This window comes from Podospora anserina, chromosome 4, assembly GCF_000226545.1.
Source record: "Podospora anserina S mat+ genomic DNA chromosome 4, supercontig 4".
Lineage (NCBI taxonomy): Eukaryota > Fungi > Ascomycota > Sordariomycetes > Sordariales > Podosporaceae > Podospora > Podospora anserina.
This window is the reverse complement of record NW_001914850.1, coordinates 93370-107140: the sequence shown is the minus strand read 5'-3', so window position 1 is coordinate 107140 and position 13771 is coordinate 93370. Positions and strand designations below refer to the sequence as shown.

General features: G+C 53.0%; 5 protein-coding genes across 5 annotated transcripts; 2 read left to right on the top strand and 3 right to left on the bottom strand.

The window, feature by feature from the left end:
- Window positions 1-342: 342 nt before the first annotated feature.
- Window positions 343-1427, bottom strand: PODANS_4_3900 (uncharacterized protein; the record flags this gene model as incomplete). Its single annotated transcript, XM_001905728.1, has 2 exons — window positions 343-1197; window positions 1269-1427. 2 exons carry the CDS (start codon window positions 1425-1427, stop codon window positions 343-345), a joined length of 1014 nt encoding a protein of 337 aa, XP_001905763.1.
- Window positions 1428-1878: 451 nt separating this feature from the next.
- Window positions 1879-2961, top strand: PODANS_4_3910 (uncharacterized protein; the record flags this gene model as incomplete). Its single annotated transcript, XM_001905727.1, has 1 exon — window positions 1879-2961. The coding sequence occupies one exon, from the start codon at window positions 1879-1881 to the stop codon at window positions 2959-2961; it is 1083 nt and encodes a 360-aa protein (XP_001905762.1).
- Window positions 2962-3501: 540 nt separating this feature from the next.
- PODANS_4_3920 (uncharacterized protein) lies at window positions 3502-5011 on the top strand (the record flags this gene model as incomplete). The annotated part of the gene is made up of 2 exons (XM_001905726.1): window positions 3502-3852; window positions 3917-5011. 2 exons carry the CDS (start codon window positions 3502-3504, stop codon window positions 5009-5011), a joined length of 1446 nt encoding a protein of 481 aa, XP_001905761.1.
- A 4218-nt stretch (window positions 5012-9229) lies between these two features.
- Window positions 9230-9976, bottom strand: PODANS_4_3925 (uncharacterized protein; the record flags this gene model as incomplete). Its single annotated transcript, XM_001905725.1, has 3 exons — window positions 9230-9508; window positions 9567-9747; window positions 9951-9976. 3 exons carry the CDS (start codon window positions 9974-9976, stop codon window positions 9230-9232), a joined length of 486 nt encoding a protein of 161 aa, XP_001905760.1.
- A 214-nt stretch (window positions 9977-10190) lies between these two features.
- On the bottom strand, window positions 10191-11009 carry PODANS_4_3926 (uncharacterized protein; the record flags this gene model as incomplete). Its single annotated transcript, XM_001905724.1, has 1 exon — window positions 10191-11009. The coding sequence occupies one exon, from the start codon at window positions 11007-11009 to the stop codon at window positions 10191-10193; it is 819 nt and encodes a 272-aa protein (XP_001905759.1).
- Between the last annotated feature and the right edge of the window lie 2762 nt (window positions 11010-13771).

Sequence of the window (13771 nt, the reverse complement as noted above, 5' to 3'; positions counted from 1 at the left end):
ACTACCAGCACTAGCAAACCCCAAGAATTACATTCAGACCTTCCCTCTTGTAGAAATAATTGCCTTCAATTGTCTATTATTGCCTAATACTCTCATTACATCCCAAAACAAACTAACCATCCAGCATCCAACGCTGTCTACAATCTGCTGGCCGCCAACAGACCTCGTTTCCCAGTCTCACGATGGGAAATAGCCGAGCACAACTCCTAACCATGCTTGAATGCTTGCTTGTATGGCCGACGCCAGTTTTGTTACAAGAACTGCACTCCAGATTCGCAACAGAAAGAAGAGAAACAAAACGTTCGCTCAAGATTTATGCTTATGCCATGTTATGCCAACCAACTAGAGTTCCGATTCGGCGCCATTGGCCTCGGTGGCCATGGGGCTCCCATTTTGCCCTTGTCTCTTCACCCTCGCATTTCCTGCTCGACGTCTCCTGGTCACCGGTCTCCCACTCATGTTCATGTTCTCGTCATCGTCATCCGAGTCACCATCCTCTTCAGCAAAGTGACGGGCTTCGTCCAGCACCGTGATATCCTCTGGCTTTTTCCGCAGCCATTGCATTCGTGGCCCGGAGCGTGCCAGTTCCGAAACTCTGAAACCATAAATCTTTGGCTCGTAGACCCTGCCTTTGCCCAGACCAGGCGCAATATTCCGCGCCCACATGCCATTGATGTTTAGCGACTCGTCAGTCCGAGTAAGGTTCGCAAGCTGCTCGCCTCCTGACTTTGTCAAGTCGTAATCTGGGAAGGTGAGAAGAAAGAGAGCGCCAAAGGTGCGGCCAAAGAAGGCGCCATCGACCGTTTGGAATCGGCTGTTAGGGGGTACATAGACGTCGAGACACGATGGGCAGAAGAGCTTGACCGTGTCCTCACCAGGCGTATCCGAGAGGCCAACTGGCAGCGTTCTCGTCTGGTTGCAGTTCGTCCGGGGGCATACTCCGAAGTGACTGAGCTCGTACTTTTCCGACATTTGCTGGATGCCGGCCCTGGAACAGATATACCGCTGGTGGATGAGGCCGTAGAGCATCTCGGCCGAGGACTCAATGACCGATAGGTCGCTAGCTATGCGGCTGTGGTGTCGGCGTTCATGGCGACCGGCAAGACCATCTCGTCCATCTCCTGAAATGTCCTCCTCGTCCTCCTCTTCCTCGTCCTCGTCATCCTCATCGTCTTCTGGTTCAACATCGAGAATCATCTGGTGAAACACGCGCCTGATTAGCATGGCTCCTACAGCTCAAAGTAACAATAGTCAAACATTTTACCCACCTCCAGCGCCTCCTTGTACATAGTCACCTGGCTTTGAAGACCAGTGAGGTTGAAGTCATCTTCGATAAAGTCCTCTGACACTTCGGCAAAGTATTCGTGGCCGAGGAGGGAGCAAAAGGAAGAGATCCAGGACTCTGGTGATCCTGAAGAGGTCGACATGTTGGTGTGTTTTCGCTTGCTAGGAATTACTTGATCAGAAACTGCTTTGCGCGCGCAGACAGCTCTGTCCTGGTGACTGAGAGAGGTATTGTTTGAGGTGGTAGTCTCGTCGCGGGAGGACGTTGGGCGAGTTGATCTCGAGATATTCTATGTTCTGATCATTATTGACTATGCTGTTGCGCGTCGGTTTGGGCTGGGATGCTGCAGGGAGCGGTGGGACGATGCTTGCTTGTGGTTGCTTCAGAAGTCGTCAAAGCCTCATTTCCGATAGGAAGCCTTGGGCCCTTCTGTGGGCCCCACCTTCGCAATAGCCCCGCGCTGATTGCGGCCTGAAAGGCGAGGTGTCAGTCCCAAGAGGTCGGTAAGCGGTCACGTGCCACCGCGTTTCTCTCGCTCCAGCCCCTCCATCCAATCGCAGGTCGCCAATCTGATGCCAGCCTGCTAGCAAATGATGAAGACCAAGTCAGCTCTTCATTCTCAGTCGCTGACCATGCGCTGTACACTTCACCAAATTCCCCGGCTGCCTTTCACAAGGTCTCGCAGGACGTCTTTTCTACCAGCCTCAAGCAGATCACTATGTGCTGCGCGTCAGATCCAGGGGCCCATCGGGGTGGAAGAATTTCGGAAGCAAGCCATGGAGAAGAATGAGCCTCTGCTCATCAAAGGGCAGCAAGAGCCTTCGCAAGCCATGACAAAGTGGTTCGAATTCCACCCAGTGCCCAGGACAATAAACAAGACAGCTGTAGCTCTTTCCGAGCATTTTACTCATCCATTCGACGTTAAAATGGTCCCGTATGAGCTCACGGTTCCCACATGGCGTCCCAGAGGCTTCGATGGCGACAATGTGGACCGGTTCATCAGCTGGATGGCCAATACACAAACAGGTTGGCCCCATCTGTGGCTTTCGTCTTACCTTCATGACATCAAACAACAATTGGGCGATGAGTACGACGAACACCACCGCTTCCTCCGCTTCGAGGCACCAATTTCCCTCATGTCTGCTGCGCTGCGCTACAATGCTGTCAAGGTTTCATTCCAGCGCGTCACTCAGCTCTACATCGCACAGGCTCCGATATCTGACTTGCCGGCCACTCTCCAAGACGATGTGGCGACGCCAGAGATTGTTCTCAAAGCGGGCAAGGGCGACGTGTATGGTTCCAGTATTTGGCTCGGGTTAGAGCCAACCTACACACCATGGCACTGTGATCCAAATCCGAATTACTTCTGTCAGATCTATGGAGGAAAAGTGATCAGGCTTCTACCACCAGGCCTCGGCAAGAGTCTATTCCGCAAGGTTCAAGCAGAACTGGGACAGACGGGGAGCTCAACCATTCGCGGGGACGAAATGATGCAAGGCGAAGAGAGGACCTTGCTGACAACAAAGGTCTGGACCGAGGAAGCACCAGAGGAGATGATGGAGGTTGTTGTATCTCAGGGGGATTCGCTTTTCATTCCCAAAGGATGGTGGCACAGCGTGAAAAGCGTGGATTACAAAGGCGATCTGAACGGGAGTGTAAACTGGTGGTTTAGGTGAGGCTGTCCTCGAATGAACTGATCATTCAACGTTTTGCTCGCATCCAAAAGGCTGTATGAAGTCCATGTGCTTTGCCCCTTGGGCACATCTGGTGTAACGCCCATGCATGAGCACCTGCGAGAGGGTGCCCACGGCCGCCGCGGGTGCCGATGGATCTGTATTGGTTGTCTTGGCTAGAAAACTTGGATCTTTCCTTTCCTTCGACATGCCTTTCCAGACACGGTCACTCCAAAAGCTCGCAGGCCGCGGGTGAGCGTGAGAACTGTTATCGCTCGGCCTTTCAACCATCCAGGTCAGGCTTCCCTGGCTGACACGAGGGAGGATGACACCAAGTGGAAAATTGTCTGTTGGTTGTATCTCGGCGTCGCATCTTCGGCCGCCTCGCATCGCAAGACATTGGCATTATGCAGGCGATTACTGAGTCTCCTCCGAAGGGCTTACCATTTAAATAACGACATGGAAACAGTATGGCCTCGAGATTCTTCAAGCTTCAACACGATTTTCTCTTGTTGAAGTCTCTACGCCATTTGTTCTTTCGCAATGTCCGACCAGATTCAGCTCACCAACCACAAACAGTACGATGTGATAGTTGTTGGCGCCGGGCTCAGCGGTCTTCAAACAGCTGTCAAGGTCCAACATGCAGGTTTCTCCGTTATTGTTCTGGAGGCTCTTGATCGTGTGGGCGGCAAGACGCTGTCGGTGCAATCCTCTAGCCAGGGCAAAGGCGTCAATGACCTTGGCGCTGCCTGGATCAACGATAGCAGTCAATCCGAGATCTACAAGTTATTCCTCGAGGCTGGCCTGAAACCTGAAAAGCAATTGGATGAGGGCAACACCCTTCGGCAGATTGAAGACGGCAGCTATATCTCTGTTCCTTTCGGTCAACTCTTCGTAAGCGCCCCGAACACATGCAGTCCAACCGACTGTCGCCGTGCTTGTTCTGACACAAACCTAGGTTGACGAAGAAGAAGCCGCAGCCTTTGCTGTCCTCTTTGGCGCTCTGCGAAAAGTGACTGATGCTTCCAACCTGGAAGATCCCATCACCGGGCCCGACGCCAAACGGCTCGACAGCCTGACTTTTGCAGAGTACTGCAAAGAGCTCCTGGAGTCTCCTTCGACACCCATCATCGCTACCTACCTGGCGCGTGCTCTCCTAGGGGTGGAAGGTGACGAGGTCAGCGCGCTGTTCATGATCAACTACTTCAAGAGCGGAACCGGAATTCTCAACCTCGTCTCTGATGGCCCCGACGGTGGCCAATATCTCCGCGCCAACAAAGGCATGCAGACAATCTCCAAATATCTCGCCGCCCAGCTGCCCTCCGGGTCCATCCACCTCACCAGCGTTGTCAAATCCGTTAGCCAGTCTGCGGCCGGTGTGGAAGTTGTCACGACCGCCAACAAGACATTCAGGGCCGCGCGCGCGGTGGTCTCTCTGCCAAGCGCTCTATACCCGACCATTTCCTTCTCCCCCGCGCTGCCGCCATCCAAATCCATCCTGTCAGAGGGTACAGCCATCGGCGCGTACGGCAAGATCATATATGTCTGGGCTATTCCATGGTGGCGTGAGGCCGGGCTCTCTGGGACATTTGAGGCACCGCTTTCTGGGCATGTCTCTTTTACGAGGGAGACTTCCGTGCCGGAGGACAACCAGTGGTCCATCACTTGCTTCATCGTGGGTGATCCTGCAAGGGAGCTGTCCAAGTACGCCCAAAAGGTCAGGAGGGAGAAGGTTTGGGCGCAGTTTAAGCAGGTGTTTGAGGGGTCGGGGGTGTTGAAAGGGGCGAAGGTGCCGGAGCCGATTCAGGTGCATGAGATTGCCTGGAAGAGGAACCAGTATGCGGATGGCGCGCCGACTGCAGTGATGGGTCCGGGGGTGTTGACTGTGTTAGGGGAGGTGACGGTCAATCCGCTGAGGGAGCCGTGGCGGAGGGTACACTTTGTGGGCACGGAGACCAGTTTGGTTTGGAAGGGGTATATGGATGGGGCTGTCAGGAGCGGGATCCGAGGCGGTGAGGAGGTGGTGAAGGCGTTGCGGGAGGAGGGGAGGTGATGGCTTTATTCGCATCGAGAATTGGGAAAACCAAGCCATCTTGTGTATATTCTTCATCCGACAGTGCCCAGCTGTACTACTTGTCACATGCCTGTGCTACACTCCACCGTCACGCACGATCACCAACTTCGCCGTCTTCAATCAACCTGCGGGCAATCGAACAGGCCATTTGAACCACCCACAAATTAAACGTAAGCCACCTGTCTTTCTACTGGAGAAATTATAGCTGTGTGTTTCCCCCGGGGGGTTAGGGTTATATACATCCTGACTTGCACTTCATCAACCACATTACCACTCCCAGCCACACCTACTTGCACGCAGTTAGTTGAAAGCGTGGGAGTTGGCCTGGAAATTCAAGGCCGGGCAATAGGAGCCATCGCAAATAAAACCCTGGCAATGAGGCTCTTGCAGGTGGTGGCGCGCGTGCAAATATGCCCTCCATTGGCCCATAGACAACAATCAAGAGACAAATATACCATTAAAGCCTGCATTTCTGAGCAAAGGATTTCACTGCATTCTGTATTAGACAAAATGCGGTGAGGGTGGTTTGTTCATGGAGGCGAGTGATAGAATGGCGTCGCTCAGGACTCATATACAACCCTAATCCCAACTCGGGGCTGCACAGCGGTAACACAGGGTTTTAAGGGCTTTATTGAAAATAAATAAGCCAGTTACGTAGTATGTTCATCGATTTGTATGGCACTTCCTATGTGTTTCAGTGCCGGTGAGAAGTGATATTGTCTGTTGAGACGGGTTGTTGAAGCCAGGGTGTGATGTTCCTGTCACAGAAGAATAATGACTTCTCCATTGATACAACCTTAACCCGTGTCAGGGGCACGCGGATGAGGATGGAGGGACGATGATTTACTTCCCAATGCAACTCGGTCGCTGGTAGATGCATGATTTATGCCGATTGTTGGTTCTAGTCCTTAGTTTGGTGATTGCATGGAGTGCAACCACATATATCCAATGTTTAAAAAGTCGTCTTCGCATTTTCCATCCATCAGGTACCCCGCAGCTGAAGCTATGCCAGAGTGTGCGCCTGATGGGGCGCCCTGAAAAATGGCCTTTTCACACCAAGCGTCCCTCTCACCTGACGCAGCTGCCACAGCGCACTGGGCGCCAGCGCGCCCAGTGACATCTACGACAACAGGCCCGGCCGCCGGAGACACCACGCAAGCGCACTGCCTTCGAATCCCGGCACACCGCGATGCACACCGCGGATGAAACGACGACAGTTGCGATGTTCTGTCTACCCAAAGGGACCTCACTTTTACAATCTTCTCGCCTTCAATCGAGATGAAAGCAATGGCGCAGCTTCGCTCAGCCTTGCGTCCAGCTCAGCAAGGGGCATCCGAAAGGCCACTGCCGACAACACTAGCCTACCAGAACTACACTCCTGCTGAGACTATCTGTTAGCCAGTACCTGCTAACCCTAAGAAACTCCCGTTCTATCCAGACAACCCCCGCTGCCCGCGGCGTTCTCGTGCCGCTGCCGAAATCCCGCTCGACAACCCCCGCGCCCCTCCGCGCGCGCCCCTCCGCCGGCGCAACACTCTGCCTGCTCGTAACACTGCCGAAATCCAGCTCCGCGCCTAGGCTTTCGAATACGTACATCTCTAATACTCAGTTGCCGCGCGACAGAGACGAAGCGTCCCGGCGGCCTCCAAAACCGCAGGTCCGCCAACAAAATTGGCGCGGCGGTCACCCCGAGAATTCGCAAGCGCCTACTCCGAAGTCGACAACTTCAACCGACCGTCCTCGAGAAAATTGAAATAGTCTGGGTACAATTATATAACCGCCTGCGTGAAGGGAACCCGGCGTGCTTGGGATAATTTACGCCATGCCGTCAAGTTGCTGGAACCTGTCCACCCGAAACCCGGCACGCATCACGCATGGCCCGGTGCCCTTGGGTCGCGTGCGTGATGACGGAGGAAATATGATGGATCACCACCATATATTATGTTTCGAGTCAAATGATGTGCATATCCACGTGGGGGGAGAGCGTCTCGCGTTGTGTGCATCGCGTCCATGCTGTATTGGCCTACAGCTGATTTGGTTACCTATACAAGCAAAGAAGGATGCGATACAGTCAGGGTATTTCCTTCTCCCGGTTCATCTCATCCTCCCCATTGATCTTCCTCTCATCGATCGCCCTGTTCTTCCAGTCCGCGCTGTTGTCCCTGTTAGGGGCTCTTCTCACCGCCCGCCGTCTCCTGCCCGCCCACCGTCTCCTCTCCGCCTACCATGGGCGGTCAGTCGTACGAAGGAATCTCAGTTGTTGGTGCTGCGCAGGAGTCAGTCCAGGAATCTACTTGGCGAGGACATATGTATGAACACCAAGAAGATTATTACGAACGAAGCTGAGAGTATGACACTTACTCGCATTTGTTTGTGGCTCCGAAAAGGCACAACGAACCGGCGACACCGCCATCAGATCTGGTGTCTTTCTCTTAGGAGCCCCAGGGATACTCTGTTCTGGTTCGCGAGTTGGGGTTTCCATCCTATAGAATCTAGAACGGTGGTAAGTATATGCCGGTGTCAACACAGTGTAGGAACCTCGAACACAGACATAAGCTTTTGGCTGTATCGTTTGCAAGCAAGGCACTTCAAGAGCAGGGAGTGTAACTGCTGGTGCGAAGCAATAGCTGTTGACCAATTTGGGGGTTGCAGTTGATAGTTTTACTTGCGAGAGGCGGTCATTTTCTACCAAAGATGGAGTGCTGCCGTTTAGCACGTCACCATGTTCATTCACCGTCGTGAAATCCAGATCTGTCTCAGCCCAAACCTAAGAGCGGAGAACTAGTTGGGTTTGATAGGGAAGCCTGCATATGGTGAGTCCCGTTGGACGTCCTGTTGGAGAGAGTCAAACCCGAACTGGGCATTGAGATGCTAGCAGGTGGCCAAACACGAAGATGGAGATAATGCTATCAGCCTACCGGGTGTGAGGTCTGTCTCCTAGGACAATCAGGGGACATGATTGCGAGCAGTAAGAAGAACGCAACAGCCGTTTCTCATCTGTCCAAAAATTGCCAACGTCTATCATGTTGGGCAAACCATTGGTTGTAGTGAAACCAAGGCTTAATCCGCGCTGCCCTTCTCCAGGATTGGTGGGTGATATATGGCAATGTGCAGCAGCTCCGATGCGGCAAGGGAAATGCCATTCGACTACACGTCAAGGGGATCCCAGACAGGTCTTGTGTTTTCAGGTACTGTGGATGCTGTGGGTACCAAGCTGGAAGCAAAGGCATGAGAGCTGGTAGGCGCACACGTTGTTCAAACCTCCAAGAAACGATGTGCCCTTAAACATGACAATTGTATCAGCTTAAAATGGACAACCAGAAACTAAAACGACCCGCAACTCTCCTCATAATCCGACAGCATGATATTGATGGAGAAATTGAAGGCAATGGGGGCCGGGAAACTCCAATATCCGCCCCACATCGTCGACCACGTCATCGACCACATTTCCAACCACAACTGCCGAAACCCAGGGTTTTGTCTCATTCAATTTGCAGTACAAATGTACGCTCGAGCGTGATAGGACCCCTCCATTTATATGGTGTTGATGTTGTTGTCTGCGCGCAAATGCAAGCCCCGCCTCCATACTCAAGTTTCCGGTGCATGGTATTTGAGAAAGTTATATGCAAAAGCTTTAGTTGAGGGCGAAAATGGTGATGTGGTTGATGAGACACCACATGTAACTCTCACTCCTGTACGGGATAATTCACGGCTACATGTTGTGTCATCTTTTCAGTTCGTCAAGGCCAGTTCTTTACTTTGCAGGCAACATAGATAGCCAAACAGTATCATTTTGCGCAATGGGCCAACAACTTTGCTTGAGCACTGTTTCAGAGCTCTATTGCGTAACAACGTCACCGCAAGGCTTCTATTGCCTTTGCGCCGCCAATACAAGCATAAATCTCCCATCTAGTCAAGCCGAATAAACAAAAATAACTGACAGTGAGAGCAGAGGAACGGTACAATAATGGTCTGGGAGCCTTGTCAAAAACCGTAGGAACTGGAGCCTCGGCTGTCGCCAAGACAACCACTTACAAGGCTGGATATCTTGAGCCAATCACAACGTCGAGAATTCACAGCGCGATGCAGCCTTGCTTGCCAGGACAATCGACCTCGATAACATTAAACAAAACTGAGAGTCGCAGACCAAAGAAACCATCCAGCTGGGGACCTAGCATCTAAATCTGCCATTCCCTACTACTGCCTTCGGAAATAACACGACGAATCTTTTGCCGCCCACCGACAATTCGCACAGGCACCTTTGAACTTGCCCGGCATCACCACACACTCGGCGAACCGGCCTTGACCCTCCCTGCACCGATCGCAGGGCTCTGGAGAAATATCACCGCGAGAATGTGCGAGGGCAGCTTCACAGTTGGCATGTGGCTGCCAGTTGTACATGGGGTTGCCACGGTGGTCCCTCTTCACGCCCACCCCCACGACGGTTTTCGTCCTCACCTTAGCTGGCCTGATGAACTGCTTTCTTGTTAGCCAGGTGTCTGGAACAAATTGCTTTGGGTTCGAGCGGGCATACCTGTTGAGAGAAGATCTCCTTCATCACCGCACTCTTCTTGATGCAGCCATGGTAAATCCCACGAAGTGCCTTCTCGCCTATATACGACACCTTTCCACCCTTATCATGCTCAAACCTGGGATTGGTTGCAGTGGCGGCAACAATGGTGGCAGTTAGGGGGGGAATTTTCCTCGGTGGGGCCCTGCAAAGGGGTAGAAGAACGGTCAGTGGGGTGCCAAATACCTAAGCAGTTTTGCTATACGGCAGAAGGAAGACGGGTGGCATTTCAACCTAGCAGCAAAGAGGAAAGACATGGAATACAGGCAGCAGAAATGGGAACAAAGGTCCCTGCCAAAGACGGCCGCTAGACAGTGGTCTAAAAGAAGAAGAGCCAACTGCGCTTACATGTTCAGACTCCGAGCCACTCTCATGCTCAGAGACACCCTGGGCTAATAGGAGACTGGGAAGACTCGGAGAGATGGAACGCCGTAGTCCCGTCATCATTCTTTTGGCTGATCTCAAATTTTCCCCAGAGCCAGATGCACCAGGACCATGCGATTCCCGTATCTGATGATCGTGAATGGCGAACCATTCACTCGGGGCGGAAACCGCAATGTCTGGAGTGAGCAGAAGATCAGTTGGTGATCACAATCCCGAACTGGGGGCAATAGTACTCACTGGAAGCGAAAAAGATTCGATGTTAAGGTTGCGAGGGGCGGAGGCTGGTATGGAGTGTTCGTTGCTACGTCCAATTGTGCTGGTGCTCTGCTTGGCGACGCTGGAATTGCTTTTTGAACTTTGCGACGATGTACCAGCGGGGGGCGCCTCCGCTGCTGCGGTGGTGAGGTCGGCAGGTCTCTGCTCTGGACTGAAGCTATTGGGGCACAAAAGATTCAAAGTCAGCTGCGACACTTGGCGCAACGATTCCTCACCAGAGGGCGGTTCAGCGCCGGTTCTCGGTCTCGCAGTGCTCGTGCACTGTCCGGGAACGCTGATGTTGTAGTCGGGTGTCGGCGATGGTGTGCCAGCACGGGACGCCTCCGCTTTAGCGGTGCCCAAGTCAACAGGCCTCAGCACCATGTCCGTACAGAAGTCCATGTAGGCCACGTGGGACTTGACCCGCGGCGTGAAGTCCTCCAAAGAGAGGCAGTCAATGTCGACCACAACTCGGGCCCCGCCATTTGCGCTGCTGGGCTGGGTGCTCATCTCAATTGCGTACTGGTCCGCAATGCAGCTGTTCATGGCACGACTTCCTGATTCCATAAGCGCTTGTGAATCGGCAATACTGTAGAGCAGCCGTGTTCTTTTCTGCTCAACTGTCTTCTTGTAGTTCATCGCCCGGGCTTTCTCTTCGTCAAGCCGCACGATCTTCTCTTTGACTTCCCTCAGCTCCTTGTCCCAGGAACCCACCTCCTCGGCATCTTTCTCGGCTTTCGGGGTTGCCATCTTCAGACGATCGTACATAGGCTTGATTTGGACAGCAACGTCATGTGAGGCCTTTTCGAGGCTCTGTGGGCGCCGTCTCTTGTACTACTCAATATACTGGTTCTCCAAGATGGCCAGTCTATCGTTGGAGCCATCGTCCGCCTCTTGCTTGATGGACATGTTGTTCATAGTGGGCGATCAAAGAAGTTTGACAGAAGGCTTGTGAAACAGGCAGTCGCGGACAAGTAGGACCAGGCAGGAGCAGGGAAAACTTCAACAAGTCATCAGGGCCGCAGCATTCGTCGTTTCGTTGATGCGTCTTCAGCTTGCAAAGCTGGCGCTGTCTCAACAGGGTTGGGTGAGCTACATCGAACTGCAGCGCCCATTCGTTCAATTCCAGCCATGTGGGTCCAAGCAAACGGCGGGCTCCCGGCGGCTCGATAAGTGCTGCCACCCGTCCGAGGCGGGGCACGCCGGGGCACGCCGGGGACCGCTTTTTCTGTTCTTCTTTTTTGTGGAGGGGGGAGGTGGAGGGGGGGGGTGTGTAGCCAAACCCGCGTGGTGGTTGGGTGTGGAGTGTGGGGTGTGAAAAGGATCTTTGCAAAGCTGCACAAATTGAGTTCGATGCCGCTGAGCGACCCATGGAGGCCGTTTATTCCCTATTCATCTATACCCTTTCTTCGTCTTTCCAACAGCCTCTCTGTGTTCAGTATTTTCAATCGAAACACCATCGCCTTCGTCGGGTAACACGTAAAAGGTTCAGCCAGGCAGCCGCATTCTGTCCGCCGACTGAAGCATGTAACTAGGACAAGGAGAGACTTGGATCACCATCTGCTGACTGCTACATTGGGGGACTAAGATGGATCTCCGCCTCGTATTGCATTGTTTGCTATGAAGACACTGCCGCGTTGACCAATGGCACAACCAGCCGGCAGCCAGCAGCTAGCAGGTGTGTTCTATCACGCACCGCGCAAGACGGGCACACCGCACCGGACAAGATGACGTGGACAAGAGACTTGAGCTATCATCTTTGGACTGACGCCCATGATGGCTATTTCCCATGAAATCTTACCGCTGCCTGAAGTGTGCACAACAGACCGGCTTGGCATATCTCGCCGGCTTCCCTCGCGGCCCGGTTCCAAGCCGCACCAATGCATGAAGCCCGCCATGAGAGATATTGTCGGCGGAGGCACTCAGGAACTCTGACAACGCCGATGGTTCGTTCAGAAGGGCAAGGTGGTGGGATCCTGCATACCTACCTAGGTTGGTAAGGAGGCAGCAAAAGAGTCAAAGCTGACGTGGACGAGGACGCACGAGTTTATATCTTGTTCATTCATCCCCATTCTTCACGAGCTTGGGACCAAGCATTACCAACCTATCGCTATCGCTTCCTCTCCCCATGGATTCCAGAACATCAAGCAAGAAAGAGGCGAGCCCACGATCCAGAAACGCCGAGCACAACATGACGCACGATGGGCTGAGAAAATATCACAGTTACTCTGAGGGAAGTCCCACAATTAGATGGAGAGAGGAAGGAGAGAGGGCCGGTCTATTTGAGATGGCTGCGAGGAAATGAATCGACAGCAGAGCATGGCAAAATCACAGAAGTAAAGTCTGAAAGACCAAAAGAAACGTCTGGAGGCACAAAAGAAAAGTTTGGAGGCACAACTGGCTAGCACGGAAGGAGAACTGGTCAGCGTGGAACGGGAACTAGGCAGCGTGGAGGAAGAACTGGAGCTTGCGTCGACAACCGAGAGGAACCTGAGGAACGACGGTCTAACCATCGTAGAACGTTATCACAGCAGGATGAGCCACAGTGCAAAGAGATTTTCGAAAGAGTCTGGACTCGAAGGCCTTGGTCGGATACAGCCTTCTCTTGCTGAGGTTGGCAGCAGCCTCAACATTCCTTTGCCTCTCATTGCCACCAATGATGAGGTAGAACACAATGAAGGGACTGCCGGGGACAGCCGACCCATGCCAGCCATGCGTGCGGAGACTATAGCGCCAACACAGAGAGAGGGGCGAGATGGGCTGTTGGACTCGGATCAGAACTTGGTACGTACATCTAGTCCTCCATCCTCAAACTTGCCCTTCACATCAGGGTTCGCGGAGCGATTTCTCTGACCTTTTACCCTCATCTAGGCCTCAGAGCCAAGGGCCTTCCCACAGCCTTCGGAATCTTGTGCCATGCAGAGGGGGTCGTCGAGCCAACAAGAAACCTCTTCGTCCACTCTTGTGTTGACCAGTCCCCAGGAGGACTCTGACACAGAGATGGAGCAAGACAAGGTTGCTATCCGTGACGAGCAAGAGGTTGGGCATCTCTGGCGCATCAATCAGTCACAGGGGGCAGTGTCCTATGTGATAAGAAGGATGTTAGAAAAGCCGGCAAGTCATAATAACCACATACGGAATGAAGAAGAATCTGCTTGCTAACTGGATACTGGGCAGTATCGACGACCAGCTCGCTTGCGGACAACCATGCCCAAGTCCGAAAAGAAACGTGTCTATAATTGGAACGATCGGTCGAATATGATAGCTTTGGTTGTCCAGACCAGCGGACAAATTGTCCAAGAGGGCTGTGGCCGTTGTAAGAACAAGGCTGGGCCATTTACTGAGTGTGTTGTGGACTCGCAGGTTGGTATTGCCTGTGCAGGCTGCCAGTACAACAAAAACCACGGGAGGTGTTCTTTCAATCGTCAGTCTAAGAACGCTGTCGTTTGCAAGGGCCTTGACGACAACCTTTCATCAGGGGGGGCAAACTCCAATCGGTTACCTAGTCTTGTTGAGAAATAGATCCCTTG